The sequence below is a fragment of the Plectrocnemia conspersa genome, unplaced genomic scaffold, assembly GCF_051122295.1.
Source record: "Plectrocnemia conspersa isolate PC_06_02 unplaced genomic scaffold, ASM5112229v1 ptg000010l, whole genome shotgun sequence".
NCBI classification, from domain to species: domain Eukaryota; kingdom Metazoa; phylum Arthropoda; class Insecta; order Trichoptera; family Polycentropodidae; genus Plectrocnemia; species Plectrocnemia conspersa.
Window position 1 is genome coordinate 7,185,795 of NW_028277174.1, and position 23,575 is coordinate 7,209,369.

At 34.7% G+C, this 23,575-nt stretch overlaps 2 protein-coding genes across 11 annotated transcripts in view; both read left to right on the forward strand.

The window, feature by feature from the left end:
* Nucleotides 1-3,412: 3,412 nt before the first annotated feature.
* Nucleotides 3,413-4,832, forward strand: LOC148230511 (p21-activated protein kinase-interacting protein 1-like). Its single transcript, XM_088195152.1, has 3 exons — nucleotides 3,413-3,555; nucleotides 3,634-3,931; nucleotides 3,997-4,832. Exons 1-3 carry the CDS (start codon nucleotides 3,484-3,486, stop codon nucleotides 4,773-4,775), a joined length of 1,149 nt encoding a protein of 382 aa, XP_088051278.1. The 5' UTR covers nucleotides 3,413-3,483; the 3' UTR covers nucleotides 4,776-4,832.
* Nucleotides 4,833-6,958: 2,126 nt separating this feature from the next.
* The window catches only part of Spn (protein phosphatase 1 regulatory subunit spinophilin), a 79,298-nt gene continuing 62,681 nt past the window's right edge, over nucleotides 6,959-23,575 (forward strand). For 9 of the 10 annotated variants that reach the window (XR_015811124.1, XR_015811125.1, XM_088195534.1 and 6 more), the window contains exon 1: nucleotides 6,959-7,341. The gene's annotated coding sequence lies outside the window, so the exon portion shown is untranslated. The remainder of the gene's footprint in view (nucleotides 7,342-23,575) is intronic. The other variant, XM_088195535.1, reaches the window with a different exon arrangement.

Below are 23,575 nucleotides of genomic sequence, written 5' to 3' on the forward strand. Positions count from 1 at the left end.
GTACACAACAACCCGGCACTAAGTGAAATTCACAAATTTTGTTACCTAAAAAATGCACTTGTAGGTAGCGCAGCTAGGGTCATAGAACTCTTTCAGTTTAGTCCCGAGAACTACAATTCCGCATGGGAAAGACTTCTAGGCCGTTATGATTTTAGACAAACTGTTCTTAAACATCTGGCTGCTCTTCAGGACCTGAAACCAATTCAGACAGCTTCATCGCAGTCCCTATTTGAATTGGTGGAAACAGTCCTGACGAACATCGCTGCTCTAAAAAAGTTAGGGCAAGACATCGAGGATACCACTGTGGTGTCTATGGTGGTTCGACGTCTCGATAATCTGTCCAAAAAGGCATGGGAGAGTCGGCGAACAGAATCCCTTCTGCCTACGCTCAGACAGCTCGTGGAGTTCCTCACTCTACGAGCTCAATCCTTACAATCGAGCCCTCCTGCATCGTCGCATTCAGTCAAGTCGGTACCGGCACCGCACAGGCAGACCGATACTGTTACAAATCATGTGCATACAATCGAAGAAGATTGTTTCCTTGTGCACAAAGATGTCAGTCAGCTTGAGAAAACAAGGCCTCAAGTACTTCATTCGCACCCCTCTGCGTCGTTGCATTCATTCAAGTCGGCACCGCACAGGCAGACTGATACTGTGACAAGTCATGTGCAGACAATCGAAGAAGATTGTTTCCTTTCGCACAAAAATGTCCGCCAGCTTGAGGAAGCAAAACCTCAAATACATCATTCGAGCCCCCATGCATTATCGCATTCATTCAAGTTGGTATCGGTAACGCACAGGCAGACCAATAGTGTAACAAATCATGTGCATACAATCGAAGAAGATTGTTTCCTTGTGCACAAAGATGTCAGTCAGCTTGAGAAAACAAGGCCTCAAGTACTTCATTCGCACCCCTCTGCGTCGTTGCATTCATTCAAGTCGGCACCGCACAGGCAGACTGATACTGTGACAAGTCATGTGCAGACAATCGAAGAAGATTGTTTCCTTTCGCACAAAAATGTCCGCCAGCTTGAGGAAGCAAAACCTCAAATACATCATTCGAGCCCCCATGCATTATCGCATTCATTCAAGTTGGTATCGGTAACGCACAGGCAGACCAATAGTGTAACAAATCATGTGCATACAATCGAAGAAGATTGTTTCCTTGTGCACAAAGATGTCAGTCAGCTTGAGAAAACAAGGCCTCAAGTACTTCATTCGCACCCCTCTGCGTCGTTGCATTCATTCAAGTTGGCACCGCACAGGCAGACTGATACTGTGACAAGTCATGTGCAGACAATCGAAGAAGATTGTTTCCTTTCGCACAAAAATGTCCGCCAGCTTGAGGAAGCAAAACCTCAAATACATCATTCGAGCCCCCATGCATTATCGCATTCATTCAAGTTGGTATCGATAACGCACAGGCAGACCAATAGTGTTACAAATCATGTGCCGACAATCGAAGAAGATTGTTTCCTTGCTCACAAACAAACGATTTCCCGAAAACCTGATCCTTGGCCTCCTCCTGATCGGCACACCTCAACAGTTCTTCCACAGCAGGACGCTTCGGCCTACAGGGGTCGTAGATGTACCAGCAAATGCAAGATCTGGTGCAGGAATTCTGGACCTGGTGTCTACCGAGCACCCGTCAAAGCTACAAGGATGGAGAGTACGGCTGCAGTCGGATTCACAAAGCTGCTGAAAGCGTCGTCAAGGAAGATTACCTGTATCCTTGCTACGGGTGATCAGTATCGTCGAGATGATTCATCCAAGTTCCGATGGAACCAATTCGTGTAGTGACAAAAACAAATAGTGGCAAAGGTGTGTGTGCAGTGCAAGCTATTTTATATTTTATGTCTTTTTATTGATAATTTAATAATGTGTTTCGTGTTTCTTGCATGGCTTATAATTTAGCCATGTAGCAAACCAAAATAAATAAAATTTAGCTAAGTATCAAACGTTTCATTTTTGTGTAATTATTTGCAAATTTAGCCATGTATCAAACCTTTAACTATTTATAATATTTCATGTCCGTTTTAATTTACATTTAAATAATTGTCAAAAAATGAATGAAAGCTTGTAGTTAGTATTTAGTAATAATATAGTACAAACAATCCCAATGTATATGTGTATGTGTTACTAACATTATTCTTTACAACCTTATACAGTACTAATAACATTCCTTTTCTTTCTTCATGTTTATTGTAATTTTATTTATTGTCATGTTTATTGTAATTCTGTGTTAGTATTATTTCAAACATCGCGTCCTCAGAGTTTGTAATGTGAGGACAAACACTTGTAAAGCCCGCTGTGTGCCCGTCATTATGAAACTAATGTTTCATGGTGGGGGGTATGTTGACGCCCGTTTCGCCGTTTGTGCACGTTCGCGAACGCCGTCATACGGCGTTCGGGAAAGCACCCAATTTTGACGTTAGTCGGCTCCGATCGTCGTTACAAAGCGGTCGGACCACGCCGAGCTCAATAAAACTGTTACACCAGCACACGTGTTTTTGGATTGACCTAAGACCTAACCAGCACGCGTATCCCTACACGCAACAACAACAATATACCTTTATATTTTTTATGTTAATTATAAATTTTGATATTTTTTTAATCACAGTTAATATATTGATTAACCGCAGCATATTTTTATAATTGTAGATAAACATGTAAATAAAATAAAACTAAAGTAGTTTCCAGAATTATGGCTTACCAAGAATATTAATTTAAATTTATTAGATTTGTTAAAAAATTTAATTTTTAAAACCTGTTCATATTATGGTGAGTTAATTTATTCAACCACCCTTGAACTACGCTTGCATGCTGCGGTTAGAGCAAAACTACGTTTGGCGACATGATAGAGTAATAATGTGTCTGTCGCCGCTCGACGATCGGGTTCGTAAATATCATGATCTAAATATGTAAACTATAAGCGTAAAGTAAATATTATGCAACCGCTAGCCTGTGTCTCCTTGTCAGCCCGGCGACCACCCGTTCGCTAAAATATCATATAATCTCGAAATATTACAAACTTTACGACTAAAAATTAATATTTGCCTTTACATTTGTAATACTTATATTTTAAGTTGTTTAATGAATCTACGAATTACATGAATCTAGAATAAATACATTTAAAAATTCAAAATTTGCACATATAGTATAATTATTTTTAGCTAATTAAATAAAATAGTTTGTTTTTATAATGGTAAATATTAGTTTTAAATTAAAAAGTTGTATTTTATTTTTATTGTACAATAATATTTTTTAAAAAATAAATATTTTTGTTTATAATTTTGCGAATTTTTTTCGAACAACAGGAAAACACACGAATTTATGATCAATTCGTAAAGAGTAATTTGCCAAGTTACTGCTCATGGTCACTTACAAAGTTGTTAAGGCGTAAATTTTAAACACTATCTGTCAGCGTGCCGCACCACGTGCAGTTAGTTGGGGATAATATACACATAGTTCAATAAAAACATCATGGCAGACGGCGTGGAAGTCGTCGTCGGAACATATGAGCAATTTCTCATTGGTTATAAAATAAAAAATACTGTAAGCATCGCATCTTAACTGCCAAAAGCCAAGTTTATTTCAGCATTATTGATGTGTTGCGTTTTTATTTTGTTTTAGAACGGTGACTTGGAACTTACACACAGTTTTGCAACTCAAGCGCATACGGGTTCGATTAAATGTGTCACTTGCTCGGGCGATATGTTAGCTTCAGGCGGAGCCGATGATAAAATTGTCATACACGATATGAAAACCCGAACTGAAAGCAGAGTTTTGATGCATCATAACGGAACAGTGAACTCGATCGCTTTCACTGAAAACAATTCCCATATTTTTAGCGTCGGATCGGACGGAGCCTTTTATGCTCTTCGAACTGGTAGTTGGCAGCCGGAACAATATTGGCCAAAAGCCCATAAAGGTTTGTAAATTGCATTATTGATTTAAAACAGTCTTATTTAGATGTTAACAATGTTTATTTTTCAGGCTTACCTATTACTTACCTTTCGATTCATCCCAGCAATAAACTCGCTTTGACGATAGGCAAGGATCATACGTTAAAAACGTGGAATTTAATCAAAGGACGCGAAGCCTATGCTACAAATTTGAAAAGTAAAGGAGCCGCCAATGCTTTATCAGTCGTGTGGAGTCCGGAAGGTGGACAGTTTTCTATAACGGGAGGAAACGACGTGAGCGTATGGTCTTTATCGAACGCTACTATCGAACGAGTTTTAAAGTGTCCCAGTAAAGCGCATTGTATGGTTTGGATATCTGAATCTTTAGCAGCTATCGGATTGGAAAGCGGCGAAATAGTTATTTTCAATTTAGAAGATGAGAAAAAATATACTTTTAAAGGCCACAATCAAAGAGTGAAAGCGATCGCTTATGGCAATAAATATTTATTTACGGCTTCCAGTTTTGGAGATATAAAGATATGGAGATTTAATGCTAAAAAAATGAAGCTAACAGAAAAGGCATGTGCAAATACAGATTGTCGTATAACATGTCTAACCTTGGTGCTTCCTTTAGAAGTTAAAAAAGAAACACCGGAAGACGAGGCCGAAGTGGAAGAAGTAAACGACGATGTAGAAGTAATCTGTCCGCCTGAAAAGGAGATCAGGATTCATTCGGGTTTGAGACCTTTCGTTACCGTGACTGTTGACGGAGAAGAGAATAAAGTAAAATCCGTAAAGCCCAAGAAGAAATTCTTCAAAAATAAAATTAAAAAGCCAAAGCAAAAATTTAAAAAGACCAAAAAAGCCTAAACGGTCTTTAAATAATTATATTTTTAGGAATACGAAAATATATTTATAAACAGTAAACGTGCTTTTTATTTTATTACATAATTCAGTGTTTACTTCGCATTGCGAATTTTGACTTTGAACGCAATGTTATGATTTCAACTAGCAACATATTCAGTCCTCGACCGCCCGGTGTTGCCATCGTGGTAGTCTCTTGGAAACATTACGAGACTTACACACGTTCATAGATTGTCAAATTATACTACTTATACCTACTACCTAGATTATAAATAAAAAAATTGTAACCAAAATTGAACTTTTACTTTTTCTATCAAACTTAATAAAAAAAATACTTGTGCTTATATAATTTAAAAACATCGAGTAAAGGTTAACATTATCTAACAAAAGCGGCGGGTTTATTGAAACATTTTTTTTAGTTTCCATTATTCTGTTAGCATTATTTAACTTTTAGCAAGCATTATAGTGTATACATTGCGCTACTATGTTTTTCTTCAACATTTTCTGGGCGCAAGATACAGCAAATATAGTATCATATATACTATATTATAGAAACATACTAAATTTATGCACATTTAATAAATTGATCGATTGCAAGTAAACAATTAAATTTGTAAGCATTAATAAATAAAACGAAAGTAGATTCCACAATTATGGCTTATGAATAACGTTGCCACAAAGGTACGTACAGTTTGAGTTGATGTTTTAAAACTCTTGATGTTTAGGATTCTCGGATATATAAAATCGTGAAATAATAATTACTTTTGTAGAAATAAAAAACAACAAAATTAAATTATTTTTAAGTTATTATTCCACAAGCCACTTGTGTTTTAAGTAAGATTTCGAGAATAATGGTGGCTAGGCTTAGAAAATAGTAATATTCGAAGAATTTCTTAAAAAGTGAATATTAAGAGTGGCAGCCCAAAGGCAGTACAAAGAATCAAACTATTTTTACGTTATATTTGAGTCAACCAAAATAAGGCTATATGTATGGCTTGAAAAGTTTCACGATTGTTTAATGTCGATCTCTATATGAACTCAGCCGACTATGAGTTGATGAAATTTCTGTATCTCTTTACGTATTCTACAGGAACGTTTATCAAATCGTCATGAGGGCGGTCTTAAACCACGAATTTAAATTTTCGCATACACATTTTTACTCTTGGTATAATTATATAATTCTATTGCCGTTTTATCACTATGTACTGTCAGAAATGAGTTTTGAGATTAGTAGCCATCATGGGAGAGGGAGGAAAGAAGCACTAGTTTTTTAGGATTAGATTTTTAGATTATAAGATAATGCATGCGCAGGCCCAATGATAGGAAGGGGGGACCAGCCGATGTAAATAATTGGGGTCGGATAATTTTGTGAAAAAATTGCGAAAATTGTATTCGAAATTCTGGCAATCGATCTTTATATTTTATATGAATTAAATTACTATTAAGACAATTACAAGTTGGTATAAATCGTTTTATTGAAGTTTCTGAGTTTCCGAGTATCGGATCTCCGCTCCTTTATCTTTAAGTTTATAACTTTACAATTCTCCTTGGATCACAGTGAAAAAATACTTATAGAACGGATTTAATTTTTATTTATACAAGAAAATGTATATGTAACTTAAGTTTGAGCAGCAGCAATAAGCACAAGGCCTGATCTTTATCTCGGCAGCCCTGTGCTTGCGCATTGTATGCATGCGCTCAATTGTTTCAGCAGATGTGTAATACATCAGTAGCGCGCCGTCCATATATGCGGTCGATTCAAAACGCCTCCAGCATGCACGGTTGATCAACTATAAACACGAGCGAATATAAACACGATCACGTGATTGACGAGTCGCTCGCCGTCAACTGTTCATGCTGGTGGAGTTTTGAATCTACCGCATCTATGGACGGCACGCCACTGGTGTACATGTATAACGAAAGAGTATACGACGAAGATTTTATACGACGCGAAAGAGTGGTGATAACCATAGGAAAAATGTTGCTAGCAAAAAATTGTAACAGGAAAATGGTTTATAATAAAGGAGATTTATTTGTCATTGGATAATATGAAATATATTTTATAAGTCAATTAGTTCCGAATAGCCCGAAAAGCAATGCTTAGTCTTAAGAGTCAATGTTTATAAATATTGCGATGCAGAGCGTGTGTGGGGTGCGCTGTTTCGCCGGCGATCGATACTCGCGCCGCCACACAGCCGCGGCCGCACATGGCGCGACGTAAACAGCTCGCGGCCGGCGTCTGAACGGTCGCGGCAGTCGCGACGGCGGCGACGGCGGAGACACGCCCTCGCGCTCGAGGAGGTAGGTGCCATCGCGAACGTCCGTCCGGAAGCGGAGAGTCGAAGCCGGAAGCCGGCTGTCAGTTCCGCGACCGACCGAAAGGGGGTGTGCCGGGAGCGCTTTCCCGCGGCCGCACAAAATGGTGTCCCCGTCCCCGACCATCGATCCGCGGGGACGCAGTGTCAAGTCAGTGTTCGCCGCCGCTCCGCCAGTTCGCGTACTCGCGTACGGATTTTAGTGATTGTTCCATTGATCGCGAGCCGTGCAGCCGCCCCTCCCCGTTCGTTACGAGGTAAAAAAATTGGCCCAAACCCTTATTATTACGCCCATTGTTTGTATTATATTTCCTGTTATCTAATATTATGTGACATTTAAAATATGCTAACGTCGGTATTGTTTATGACGTTTGTTGTATGTTTTGATTGACATCTTAGTGTATGTATTTCTTAAGTTGAGGATGAGCAGTAATTTATTTCCTGCACATAAATAAGAGGGAGTGGCGATGCACTTGGCAAAAGTCAGATGATCAGATTACCCGTATCGGGGTCATAGATTCGTCCGCATACCGGATTTTTTTATGCCATCTTTCGTGTGCAATTATCTCAGAAACGGAGGCTGCGTCCCGATATGGATCTCTCTTGATTCCTCTCAAAATTGCTCTGTGCGCAGCTTTCGATTGCGACGCGGAAGAGGGACGTGCTTTATCGGTGCATCGGTCCAAAAATAAACAGACTGACTAATAATTCATTACTTATTTAAATCAAATATAACCTAAAACAACACAACATTCTCAACATTATGGTATGATACAACATACTATTATTATATAGTAAAAGTTATTTTCAATCAAATGTGATCAGGAAATGGGAAATTTTTTTAACCCTCCAAGCCTTCCAGATGTTTGAAAAATTGCTTAACAGTGAAAGTTGATATAAAACTCAATTTCGCTCGCTAGCTCGTGTATATTTCAGGGCTTTTAAACCGATATAGATATGTTCAATCGGAATATTGTTTATTTGTTTACGTTCGCGAAGTTGAAAAACATTGCTCACATAAGCAGATGGCTAAAAATGTAAATAATTTCGTGATTGTTGTTTTAGTATACTTTCAAAATCAATTACACATAAATATCATTAACTAAGACAAAAAAAGCGACTTAAAAGTTATGCTTATAATTATAATCTGGCTAAACAGGATAACGTGACGATCGTTCTAATACTATTTAAAAAAACTAATTTTCTAAATGTCATTTTCAGTGATTATAAATTATTATGGTTTCTCTATCATTTTTCTTATCTTATCTTTTTCAAGTTTTATATAAATTGCATTAAAAACATCAAAGGGTATTATGCAATTTATTTAGTTAATGTTTATCCATACACTTGAAGAAACTGGAAAAGTTTCATTTTTTTAAACACATATATTTACTATGTTGTAATAGTTTTTTTAATTGAAGACTAGCGTAAAATCTTATTTTGGTGTTGTATGTCCCAAAAAATATAAACCGTCACCAGAATTTTACGATTGTAAAATAAAGGTCATTTTATTTATTTTTGTTAATTTTACTTACAAATTAGGATTGGATCGAGGATTATTTTTCTCAGAACGCAAATGCTTTTAGGTACTAACCTACTAACATCGATCCAAAGCGTTCCTACTTAATTTAGAAGTAGAGTGTAATTTGTGACACCTAGAAATGAAAATTTAATGCAGTTGTCGGCAAATTCCCATGTGGATAGCCTAATTATTATGCTCAATGAATATTAAAATAGCAATTCAAATTTATTCAGTCTCTTTTACCTAATTTATAGCTGTTTGTTGATATTTACATGGTTGTAGTTGTAAATCGTTAATCATTTTCATTTGAAACATACATATATTTTTATGTATATATATATATATATTTAAGCCATATATTGCACTCGTAAGATGTGCATTTATTGTTATCATTTTGCTGCCAAGTTTATTTCGACAATAAATTAAATGGTCAGAAATTAATTCTTCCTTGGGTCAGAATAAAAAACAAACCTCGGTCAGAATTTTGATAACAGCCTGATCATAATTATATTACTCAGGCTCAGAATAAACATCAAATGGTTAGAATACAAATACAGGACGATCATTTGAATTAAAACATTATAACATAACATTTATAAATATAAATGGGAAATCAATTATTTATTTTAGCAATATCTTATATCGCTCGCACCAAAATTGTTGAACAGGTTAGGTGCGAGCGAGCGTTTGTCAAAAAATAAACACCCCATGAATAACTCTCGGTGAATCTATTTAATTGTAAGTAACAAACGAAGCAGGAATAACGACAGAGCGGTGGCGGGGAGCACGCTTGGCTTGTTGTGTTGACATATGAAAATGTTTCGAGCTCAACCAAACAAGTTGGCCCTTAAACATCTTGATAATGATAATAAACTGCCGACGTGCGACTGACGTTAAAATGAACGTAAAAAATGATTCTGACACGTCTGTCAAAATAAAATAATATAATAATATAATTAATATAAATTCTAACCAGTCCAATATAAATTCCGACCGATTAATATAAATTTTGACCATTTATTTCTGAGCAAAAACATAAACAGATAATATATTTTATTTTAAATGTAGTTTCGCGTGCTATTTGTTTTTTTGTATCTTAGTCCCGCAGGTTACCTCAAACGTATTGGCAAACAGATTGATCGTACGAATTAAACAGCTCAAACCCACTTGAAATCTCAAAATCTATAATCCCTCGATCAATGATAAAACCGAGAAAACTTAATTGAGTAAATCGTTCATGTGTGTACGTGTCTGACGTGGACGTGGGCGAACTTACCGGTAATAATCTATATTTATTATTGACCCAGCCAAGTGATCAAGTGTAGTATTATATTCGAAGTCAGAATTGAGCATGATCAGTCTGATGATAGATATATTTGCCATAAAGAGCTCTAAAATGTCCATCGGAAACAACTTCAATGGTACAAGTCAGCACAAAAAACATACCAAATTGTAGCGTGGGTCGCGTGAAGAAAAGCCTTTTTGTTTGTCCTCTTCTCGATGAGGTAATAGGTATCTTTTGAGTTTCCGTACTCGCATTCAATCGGCGCGCTTCGCAGACGCGATTGACTCGAGAATCCACTGATACTGACTTCATCACATCTCGGTCAAACGTTAACGGTATGCGTTATGTGGAGTGTCTGCATGCCCACCCGTTCATTCATACCGAAGAGTATGTTTACGTCGTATGTTCGAAAGAAGACGAGCGTCGAGATCGAAACACGACAGTGGCTGCCAACTCGCTGATTTGTTGTCTTCTCGGTTTCGCGCCGAGAGTGAAATTTCATCCGCGTGTGTATTTCTGCGGTCGGAAAGTTTGAGAACAATGAACATTATTAATGGGAAGATTCTCAATCAAAAGAGGGCGTTATTGCGTCTTCTTCCCCCCGCCATTAGCTGTGCGTGAGTTGTGACTTGGGGGGAAGCTATGGGTGAAATATCATAGGGCATAATGTTAACTTCTTCCTATATAAATTAAAGTAAGATAATATAAAAAAGTATCAAACATGACAATGCTTTCGTACTTAATGTAAAACTGATGTACGCGTTCGTAAATCACGGGGGTCAAAGCAAAACATGGCGTACAAATGATACTGATTATGATATAATAAAAAAATATAAAATATTATTGTAAATGTAATACTATAATTTATATATTATTTTGCAAGATCAAATAAGGAAAGCGACACTTACATAGCTTATATATAATAGAAACGCCGTCACTTCTGTGTAAGTTAAGTAATCTTACTCATCCGAAAAACGTTGATTATTTTTTTTCCAAACTAAATTACACTCCCACTCATATACAATATATTTTCTGCACAGATTGTTACAGTTATAATTAAGGGCTTCGTTAAAAAATTAGCGTTTCAAATCTACATTTAGAAGTAGGGACGTTTTGTTTTTTCCCGGTTTTCAAGAGGGGATTCAGTTTTACAGACTGTCTGGCGTAAATGTCGCGCTGGAGAAGAATAAATCTAGATCACAGAAAGTACAAGAATAGCTCCTTGTGAAGCTGTATCAAAGGAATTACTCGTATTCTTAAAGGAATACTATAAATGTCAGAACATGGCTGGAACTTGTCGGATTATGCCTAGGGATAGAGAACCTTTCCCCACAAGCGTACCAAAATAAATTTCAATTCAATAATATAGATATAGCCGTTCATTTGCTATATTTTTTTTAATACATTAGTGGTGTTTGTAAGAAGCCATTTTTTACATTCAATATTTTTTAGGGACGCAGAGCTATATTTTTCTCGTAGGGTTATCATACATTATATAAACAAATACGCAATCTGGGGGGGGGGGGGATAATTTATTTAATGAAAATTAAAAAACTTATTTGGCTAATTTTTTTTATATTTTATTTAAAAAATCAATTAAGTTAGGCAGTGTAGTACAAGTTTGTTTGATATTGAAGATTTATGTAAAGATACCATATTCTTAGAGTTTGAATTTGTGTTCTTGAAATTGTATAAAACCCAGGTAAAATTGCTCTTATTATACAGAGTGGGCCATAAGTTTTAGCACTTTTGAAAATTCAATAAAAATAAAATACAGGTCGTATGACAATGAATGTTTATTTCACTGAAAAAAAACACAATTGGGACAATCATGTCTTTAAAATAATGTCTAAATGTCCACCATCCCGCCGCTGGCATTCTTCGAATCTGGCACCTATAATTCATTTCATTTAACAGAGTCACTTTGAGGTTTATCTCGTATTTCACACCGGTATTTCATTGGTCCGCTTGCACCGAGCAAAGTTGTCATACTTTATATTTCATTGTTATTCCAATACTCGCAGCGCACGGACATCTTCAAATTGTTATCGCTATACATACATAAATGATAACGATTGATAAATTATTGATCTTGATAGCTTATAACTTTCACTATTTCAACATAAAAAATATAGTAATACTACTAATTTCTTTAAATTTGTTTAAAATATAAAAAAGAGTAATGTACATATATCCGCATAAATTGCTGGGGTGTACACCCAAAGTTGTCATCTCTAGACCTCAAAGTAACTTTGAAACACTATGACACAAATCGCTTAACTTGGGTTACTGTGGCTGGTTTATTTAAGGAAACGCGAATTTTGAGAAGACCTCATAAAAAATCAAGTGTCAACTCTGCGGGGGTGTTATTTTAGTTTGTTAGGAAACATTTTCTTCACCACCGATATAGTCACATTGGATGTATGGAAGGTTGCCCAATCTTGCACCAATTGGACCTTATATGGGTGTAGTTTCAGAATTCGACGCTAAGTTGATTTTGGTATCGCAATAGCAGCAAAATGCTTGGTAATCGACAAGCCCGGGTCTTCTCGTACAGACTCGACAACCTGCGCGACATTCTCATCGCTTATCCTGCTCTGTGTTCGCCCGGCTTTCTTCTTATTTAGCATTGAAACAGTATTCTAAAACTTCCTGGACCACGATCTAATTAAATTAGCACCCGGGCATTGATTCACACTGTAATCGGCAGTGAGCGCGAAACAGGAGCCGAATAATTAAATAAGAATCGTTGTTTTTGTACACCTTTGTAAAAAAAAACTTTGTTCCCTCGTGAAGTGAACCATTGCGACTAAATTTCCAAAGACCAAACTTCTTCACGCGTTTCCCTATTAAAAGCGATTTAAAAAGTTCTTGTATATAATTTTTAAGACTTCAACAAAAAAATATTAAATATCCAATTTAATTTTATTTATTATACATCAACTCAATATATCAACAAATAATTAAAGACGAATCTTTTTGATCAAAGTTTTTAAATTTTTTTAAATAAATAATGTTATCCCTTTGAGGAGTATCGCTGTACATGTACGGTGGTCAATCTTCCATTGCTTTGAGGTACCTCAGATTGTATTATATGTATATAACTGAAGAAATAATGAATAAAAAACATTATTATTATATATCATTTTTTTAATTTGAATTAATGTAAATGATTTCCATAGAAAAAATACCAATAAATTAAAGAGTACGAAATAAATTAACATAACAAAAAATATTTTATATTAGTTTTATAAAAAAAATATTGAAAACCTTTGTATTGATATAAAAAAGTATCGACAATCCGTCAATGCTCGGTGATTTTCGTCTGCGAGCTTTAGAGTGCCCGAGATCACGTCCCTTATTCTTGATCGCGTGGTCAGGAAGTTAGTGCTTGAGGACGCTCATTTTGCACGAGTCATCCAGCTTCTTAACGAGCTTGCCAAACACAATGATGTTTTTGGCAATAGCTATGAGGAGCTGAAAAAAATATATGGGATGGTGCTTAACTATTTTTGGTGTGCACCATAATTGTTTTTTTAATGTTGAATTTCAATGGCCATTTTTCCCACCTTAAATTTGGCCAGATAAATGCATGCCATTTAATTAAATACTATGTATCTTAATGAATTTGAAATTTAAAAAAAAGCTGAAATGATGTCCTTGATTCTAAACCAGAAATTCTCGGGTCATCTCTCAAAGAAAATTAAAAAAAAAACATTCTCGTATCTATCCCGAAAATATTTTTTAAACATGTTATTTCAGTGAAATCATATCGGTATATATTGATTTTATCGACACAATTTTATTGCTTTTGACGTGGATTTTTAACTTCTGAGAAGGGATAATTGTTTTTTGCGCTCTCCTATTGGTCAAAATTCGGTTTATATGTGCTTCATTCGATTCTCACTTATTGTAAGTCGTAATATTGTTATAAAAATCTACATAACCGGGCGTTTTCACTACGATTTTATTGCTATTGACTAAACAGGGACTTTCTGGAATTTGACCTAAGAAATGCATGCCATTTAATAAAATACTAAAATATCCACCACTGACTGGCTAAATTTTGCCCCTCTTCGGAAAAAGCTGAAATGATGTCCCTGCCATCATGACGTATTGGGTAAAACCCTTATTATGATGGTCTAATTTGTAATAAGAAGTAAAAAATAATTAGTTATTTTTTTACGTTGACCCACAATCGACCCATAACAATGCCATATCGACCACTTTGGGGGCCCTGTCTTTAGTTAAAAGTTAATTTTCTATAATATAGCATTTGTAGAAATGAAATTCGAAAAATAAAATAAAACTTTCGACTTGATTCGTATGTTACCAAAAATCTTAGGTCGCTATCCCTAGTGCAGCACGGATGAATAGTTACGTAAGAGGAGAATTTAATAGGAAACTTTGAAATTAATATTTATACTTTTATCGAACAAGACTCTAAAATTGCGCTAAATCATAACTACTAAAGTTAATCATATTCATCTAGTTCCATGAAAATTTTGCGTTTGGAACGTTGCCGAGCAAACGAGCTCCACTTTAAAATATTCTATTGGCCCATTCAGGCTCTTTATGTTCAATGACACTATCCGGCGCTCTACCCTTTTCATTGGAACACACTCGAAGGGGCTCAAAAGGAAAATGCTAAACGAAGGATCTCGATATATATTTTAGGAACTCGTTCAATCCACTCGGCCAATATGCATAATAATGGTCAAAAGTTTTTCTTCCGTCGAATGAAAACTAATATATGCAACGCTCCGTATAAATTACAAATTGAAAGTTTTGAAATCATCATCCGAAAACAAACACACAAAAGAAAAGTTTGAACTCAATAATTATTTTATAATAACCCTAAGCGTGTATTTATTTACATGTTACGCAACCTAATTGCTATTTTCTTAATTAATTTCTTCCGACGGACTTGAAACGATTCATTCTTACACTTTCTTCGCTTAATCGTATGCTAAACGCATAAGAGCGTTGAATAAATGCATGAGCCATGCGAGTGAATCGAGAGAAAATTCGATTCTAGCACTAGCTTCGATCGTAAAAGGAGCTAAAGAGCAACTCTCTGACGCGTATATGTGTATGTGTGTATGTAATGTTACGCTGCATATGCACCGACGCGATTTTTTTACTACAGTCTGTACGTAACAGGATACTCGAGAATCGTAAAGTATCAATTTTATGCGCTCCACGTCCACCACAGTCCCGAAGGTCTCGTCTTTGCGCAGTCTTTATTATCACATGCTCGCTGAAAATTCTTCGTCGGACCCTAAGAAAGTTTTTGTTCAAAACGGCCGCTGTACAATATGCGAAGTTACAGTCCTTCAATATTTTGATAAGAAACATCTTTATGCACTTATTTTTCTGGTTGATAAAGGACACAAACAATAATATATAAGGGTTAACGCCGTTTCAATATCATGTATATTTTTTTAACCCTTGCTTGAATATTCATGTTTAACGCTAACGCCCTTAATCCTCAAAAGGGTAGGAGCTTTCAGATCGCTTACGTTACATATGCGGCATGATAAGGATTATATGTTGGGCACACAGCGGCGGTGAGCGGATGCAAAAATGGTATAATACCCGATTTTGATTTATTTAATATCGCTACATTTTTTATGTATTATTATAGATATATTACTCAAAAGCTCTATTTTTTTATAGTATACATACACAACTTACGTAACTATTCATCCGTGATTTTATGAAAAAACTAGAGTAAGGCAATCGACCAGAATTATAATTATAATTATTATTCATTCGACTTTACGTAGAATACAGTGACTTATTATTTATAAACAATAGATTTTTAAGATAAGGATTTAGTAATGTGCATAACGGATCAGATTTAACAATATGCGCATTTATAACACATGAAGCGATTTAGAAACGTAAGAAAGTAGCGAAAATTTCTCGACGCTCTACCGAAGCTTTTGTTCTTTTAGAACGGCTGAGAATGTGTGAGGGTCGTCTGATTAATCACATGTATGTGTCAAATCAGATGCGGCAATAAAACTAGGTCAAAATCTATCAACTATCGGCTACTGTATGAATGGGATACTTATGCATAGTCATTAAACGCTGACTATAATGTATTATGCGTAGATTATCAGCAATAATCAGCCACTGTTTACTAACCAAAAGGTCTAAAATATGTCATGTTTGAAAGACTTGCTTATCAAACTTTCACATGACAAGGCTCAGACTCGTAAAAGAAGCGTTCAGCGTAATCGCAGTCCTCTGAGTGGTCTACTGGAAATATGTTTCCAGTTCAGTGGTGTCTTCAGCAATCGTTGTTATTCTAATTTTATTTTTATATATCGCATATAAGAGGTTAATGAAATTGACCACGAGAGAAGCATCCATATTTTATTTATCGTTATGGCATAGGCAGGGTGATTTAATAATATGAGTTCAATGGGCTTTCACAATTCTCATTGAGTAAGTTTGTGCTATGGTTATCTGCTTGGATACAAGAAACTTATGAACTCAACGGGCAGTTTTTTCGTCCATTTTGAAATAAACATGCTGTAACTGGCATCTTCTCTTGAATCGCAAAATTGATTTTGTCGACTGACATTGTATGACGTAAGTCCTCCTTTTTAAAACCACTCATATGAGATTCAACACGGTCATAATGCGATAATAGTAGTTAAAACATCTGTTGCCATTAAATGTCAAATGTGGTTCTAAAATTTTTACATTAAAAATTTACATATGGGCGGGTAGTCATTAGGGGTTGTTAGTGAGGATATCAGGACTGCCAACAAATCAGATCCGTGATTAACGATTTAAATTGAGAATTTTCCTATGACGAATTTATTCGTCATAGGAAAATTCTCAATTTTACTAGGTATGACGAATTTATTCGTCATACCTAGTTAAAAGATTAAGATGGCTTTAATCCGTAGAGGTAACCTTATAAACTACGACCTCGGTAGAGGTAAATATATATATAATCCTGAATGACCCTCCAAGGAGAGTATCGCTCCGAGGCTGCAGTCTCAGGGGACTTCAACGGGGGACCCGACTGGAAAAATTTGAAAAAAAGTTTGACGTCGGGCCATATGAGATAAATCTTTTCAGGCAAGGACGAGAGCTTGGCAGATAGCGGCCCTCTTCGGTCCTGTCCCGCTAAGATATCTTTGATGGGGGGAAGCGACCGAAGGATTAATGAAACCTTGACGTCAGCCATGAAAACAAAAGTGAGCTTTTTCCGTTATGGTCAATGACCCAAGATATATTGTCCGGCGTGGCTCAAAACTATTAATATCCCTGATGCTTGGAGAAGGGAGAGGTCTTTTGGAAGAACTCAGAAACATGAAGCTAACGATTTGTATGTTTTTTTTAATCACGCTATCTTATATTTTTCGTAAATAAGTTTTAAAGTGGTTCCAAGAAATGTTACTTTTTTGGAGAACGGTCGCCACACAAGTACCTATCTTTATAATATTTTTTAAATGCTAATGTTTTAGTGTGACTAAATATTAATTTGTTTTAATATGAGCCTGTTTTAATAACTATTAGATGCAATTGTTTATTATGATATAAAAATGTCGAACCATTGATGTACATGTTTGCTAATTTTGTTTTAATCCTGATTTCATTATAAGTTTAAAAGGCTAACGATTATACGATTTCAAATGTCTTCTATAAATACGCCATTGCCATGCATAGTTAGTCCCTCGCTACTTTTGTTGATATTTCCTTCGCATCGTTGGGTGAAAGTTGATTGCACTTGTATTCCAATGGCGCACAATGGACTATCGCATACTGCTAAAAATCCGTGCGAACTTCTTCTGCACGCTGTAAGTAGCTACAATTTTTTGGTAATAAATAACATCCAACATAAACATAATTTGTTCTCATAAACTCGCTCATTTTTCGCAATAAACAACGTCAAACTCGAGCACAATCTCGACTGAAAGTCGCCCGGTAAATCTCGCACAGGCTCCGGTTTGTCACCGGTGTCTTGTGGCTGGCATGCCACCGGTTTCGCTTTCTTAGAAAACCTACATCCTTTTTTGGACTCTTCGTTAAGTCCATCGGCGGAGGTGATCCGAGGTTCTTCGCATCTAAACTACAAATGATCCCATTAGCTGTACTATCAATTGTATTTTTTGATAATTAGAATTACATATTATAACCCATATACCAAATGTACCATAAGTATACCCACTATTGCTTACTATGAATATTTTATACTTTTGACCCGTTGATGCCTTTTAACCGGGGGCGCTTGTTTGTTTTTCTTGCGTATGAAATAATAGCTTCCGTTTTAATAATAGGTTAGTGAACCGAGGAATAATAGTTATCAAGATGTGTTGCTGGCAAATTATGTTATCGTGCTTTACCATGCATAAAATCAATATATCACTGATAGAAAGCTGTGATGATGATACTAGTATTTAATGATAAAAACAATAAGGAAACTTCTTAATTAATATGACGACTTACAAACATACATCGCAATTTTATTACTTTCTATATTGATTATTATTATTTGATGTGTTAAATCATGTGCATGATTGAGTCACGATATACGCCTTTTGTGTGATGTTTTTGCTCATAATTGACTGTTCTGATGTATTATATACGCATCGTTTTATTTTTTTCTTTGCACGTATAATTAATTCGTTTTTTATTAAACAAAACCTTATTCACGATAATGGTTTCACGATAATAATATTATAAAAAAGCTAACGGTGGGTGTTCCAAAATTGTTTTTTATTCTTTAATCTTTATTTTTGGTGTGAAGTTGTCATTAATTGAATTCTTCACCATGAGATTGCTTTACGGAATTTTTGGCGTCCGGGCACATTCCAGTGCTTCCGCAGCCATCGCATTCTTCAGAATTGTCGCCATACCACTTTTTCATGTTCCGTCAGTTAAAAATGTCGATTTAAGTACACAAGTTCTAAGACAATATAATATCGCATTGCGATTTGCTAGTCCACATCTACAATAACCCAACACGATAAATCCGTAGTATAAGTCGATAACTACTACCTATTTTTATCGAGTCTGGGAGATCGGACTTATCATTTATTTATTGTGAATCTTCCGCTGTAATATGACAAGCGTTACCCAATGCGTTACAACGGGTAAATAATTTGAATTATAATTATATATTAATCACCAAGGTCCATATGGGATTCGAACCCAGGTATTTTAGTTATTAGTCACCGACTTATACCAATCGATCCTCACAGATTAGATTTTCATCTAATCTCACTGATGAATATCGTGTTTAACCATTCTATTTTTCTTCCTCGAGAATTTTAATAAATAGTTTTCACAAAAGCATGCATATTTTCAAACATCTGGCACGGATCTACCCTTTCTTATGCAGATTTTCACAAAAAATTCTAACAAAAAAGAATATTCGATTTTGCATTTTTCTCGAGAAAAAATACTAATCTTGATGAACAATTGAAAAATAATTAATCATGCACAGTGACACTTATTGTGAGTAGTAATGCTAGTTTATAATTAATAAAATATATGTCATTGATTTACAGACTTTGATTTTTTTGAAGATAAGGGTGATATTTCGTCTCTCTGAGATTAAAAAGTTAATACATAAATACATTTAAGGACGGAATAGCGCAATCCGTAACGTCTCAGATCAGTAACTCTGAGGTTGCGGGTTCGAGCCCCGACAGCGGCATCTATTGATTATAAATTATAATACACCTAATAATTTACTCTGTCTTGTGATTAATACTTATTTATAAATATTCATTATGTCTGATTGATTAACCCATTTGGTACAGATTTACACATGTCAGGTTAAAACGGTTTATATAAATATACATATACATTTTTGCCATATTATTTTTTTTACTTTTTTCGCTTTCCGCCGTGAGCTAGCGATCTCGTTCTTGCGCAATCTGATAAGCGAAACTGACTTATTCCACACAACAACAGTTTGAATTTGATGCTATATAATAATAATGCTATTTTTAATGGTTTTAAAAGAGTTTACAATCCTTTTAGATTCGAATGTAATATTCTGAAAATATTAAAATTACATTAACAAAATCTTTTTACTATAACTTTTTGTCCAAATGTACCGTAAATAAAAAAAAAACATGTTATTCAGATTTTGCACATACGTTTCTCTTCTGGTAAAAGAGCAAGATAAAAGAAGTCGCTGTCAGATGATTTTGTATTGTGCGTGTTCATTACACCTGTATAAAAAACAATATTTTTCTGTTTGTATGAACTACTGCAATTCAATTTGTATAACATTTATTTTGCCTATAGAAGATTAAATGCTATAATAAAGTTTAATATTAAAGAATATCACTTATTCTTTCTCAACTCTACAGTCTTGATCCTCGGTTATATGAGGTTTTTTACGAGTTAGAATGCAACCCATTGAATGACTTAGAAGATGTTATAATTTGAAAACACCACAAACTACCATTAGGTGGTAGCGGGCCGCACAAAACTGCCCAGTGGGCCGCGTTATTGTCCCACCTTGTCCTTGGTGGCCCCTTGCTTTATTCCGTTGTGGCGCTCTCTTGTTAATAATTTAGATGTCCTATATTGTTATTGTCCTTTCAATTAGTTTTACAAGTGACTTATAAAATATCCCGATTATGAATCAAAGTTTTATACCTACCTGGAAGACATAATGCGTGTTTCATCGCGTTACATCAATATGTATACGTCCGGAAAAAAACTACGGTACACGTACATATGTAGAATCGCCGATTTCACTTGATTGCCACAATTGAATCGCACGCGAAGGCTTATTTTTCAATCGCATTTTTTCTCGCCGTCATTATTATTTAACCTTTGTTACTTAATACATCTCAGCGGCGACCTTGGCTTTACGCAGTACCGCGATACGGCGTCGTAAATTTGCCAATGCGAACTCCACACACGTGAATATATTTAAATATTGAATAGTACACCCTCAGGAACTAGGCAACGAAAGGATGACCGTAAATAAATAGCCAAATACAGGCTTACCATCCTTTTTACTCCTTATTTTTACAAAACTTCTCTGCTCTTTTCTTTTAATTTTCTCGTTCGCTTCGTTTTTAATTTATTTTTACAACCCACCGCGATTGTTTTGGATTCTTGCGTTTATGGTAAGAAATTCACACGGTTTACTAATTCGTACGTGGAATCGAATTCGTTCGATGGTGTTACGTAAAGTGTCATCTGCCTGTTTGTACAAATTTGTGATGACTATACAAACCATAAGTGCATTTTTAATATGCATTAGCAGGCTTTTAACTTCGTGTTGATTCAAATTGAATTCTTTAAAATACTATTTATGAACTCTTAATACAACTGAAAAAACTCAACACATTTGTTGACAGCTCGTCTACATAAACATCTGGAGATGCACTCTATGCTTTTAAAGTAAAACTGCAAATGTAATTTGAATGCCTTCGCGTCTAGTTAAAGTATTTTATTATTCTAACTAAGCATACAAAATAACAGGTGTGTAATCGATTAAATGAGGTTTTTTATTATATTATTAGTGTATTTTTAATAAATAAAAATTGTATTCTATGGATTATCAGTCCATTACCTTCTTACGCCATCCCGTAACATTTTATTTATTTAACCTAATGAATAACTATAATTAAAAACCGCCAAAAAAAGCTGCTTTTTTATTGTTAATTAGATACTTTATATGTCACTTGTAATGTTTAAAATTAGACCAGTGGTTGTTAATATAATGTATGCGTTTATATAAAATCTTGCCCATATATCGCCCAATAATTGGGTGCGATTTAACTGGGAATTATTTTAAGAGATAAGTGCATTTAAATAAATACTTTGTTCCATGAAACAAATTGTTTGTTCATTTTTAAGATGATTTTTCGGAAAATGATTTGTTGCAGAGTTATTCAGTGTTCACTTTTCTGACCAATGCTCGCTCGCACTTAACTTGTCCGTCAGTAATACACAAACATTATTTTATATATTGCTTATTTAAATTGTCCTCAACGTTAAAGACAAATCTATGCTCTATTTCGTTTTTCAGTGTATATGTATTTACTTCCGTACTTTAGCGGAACAACGTAAATTGAAAACTTAAAAATATTATTTTTAAATATATAATATTGTTAATGTGTTTCAAAATTCAGTGATATATACAGACAGTCTCGTTGCACCACTAACGTTGGAGATATGTCTTTCAATACAAGCAAAGCCTGATCAAAGAATAAGTACAGTGTACTCTCAGTTATATGGATGTAGATTATCCGTGCTTAAAAAATCATTTTAAATTTTAAAATTATTAAAATATAACTTTTGGTTATTGGATCATTGACTGAAATAAAAAATCTTCTTGCTGATTATTATAACTTAATAGGAGCATATATAGATAGAGATCTTCAAAGTTTGGTTCAAAAGTGAGAGATTTTTGTTAATATACAATGCTCATTCTCATCCGAATGAAAGCATATTAAAAACGAGAGGCGGTCTTATAGTTGCAAAATTTAACCTTGTGTGATACATGTTTAATTTAGCCCATGCACCAAGCTGTTATATCATCAATGAAACTGCTTTACCGTGCCTATCTTTTCAAAACTTGTTGAAAAAGATGATGGCTTGATCATATTTTCTTTGAACAAAATTACGGCGTTTAAATATTATACATGGGATAGCACAATCTTAGTCTAAAGTAAAACCAGTAACACTTGTTCGATCGTGGAGAACGATTTTTCGGTCATTTAAAAAAATGAAACCAGCTTTTTTGACCGGCTTAATCGGATTTCTACGATTATTTTTAAATTATATATTTAATTATGGAAATCCATAAAAGTATTATATATCATCCAAGATTTTTCCGAGAAATCATTTCAAGTATAAAAATATTTTACATTATTTGAACGTGGTACATGCTATTTGGATGCGTGTAGTTGGGGGACTGGAAAATACTTATACTTGTATTTGCAAAACGTACGTACGAATCAGACGCGTTTGGTTAGATATCCTCCCTTTGACTCCCTCACACGTAAAGTAAAAGCACCCAAATAGCACCTCCTCAATTTACCGTGTTATTGGGGGTCTACTGTATTAAAGTCCGTGTATATTGTATCAAAATACCGTGTTATTGGGGGGTCTACTGTATTATTATTATTTTATCAAAGAGTTCGATGCATCGTATACATTTGACGCATTAATCTTTTTATTTTTAAAAATTCAATAAATAAACTGTTATTATATCTTTATAATTTCTAATTTAATTTTTGTCGTTTAATCGTTCGTTGTATTTTTTGATGTTTTGTATTATAATATTTTTAAAATTTTGGCATCCATTTATATTTTTTCTTGTCAATGATTTTTTTTTTGTTCATTTTAATGTATTTTATTTCTAATTTTTTTGTACATCTACTATAAAAACAACAATAATCACTGTATATATTCTCAAATATATATACAAACATACTTTTTTTCGTGCTTTCATTATCTTATTTCTGGTTCTTTTACCATGAATACTATATTTATAAGCAATGAAATTATATATTTTTTCTTCATAATTTTAAACAAATATTTACATGTTTATTTTTTTTAAATAAAAAATTAAAACATACAAATTATCTTAGTTTTCTGTGGACGCTTAGAACCGGTTAATCCGTTTTTGATTTGTAAAAAAAAACGAAGACCATTTTTTTCCTGACGGTTTTTTGAAAGC

Coding starts and splice junctions, on each gene's coding strand:
- LOC148230511 (XM_088195152.1), top strand. CDS start 3,484: ATGGCAGACGGCGTGGAAGTCGTCGTCGGAACATATGAGCAATTTCTC. Junction 3,556..3,633: donor GTTATAAAATAAAAAATACT/GTAAGCATCGCA, acceptor ATTTTGTTTTAG/AACGGTGACTTGGAACTTAC. Junction 3,932..3,996: donor TTGGCCAAAAGCCCATAAAG/GTTTGTAAATTG, acceptor TTTATTTTTCAG/GCTTACCTATTACTTACCTT.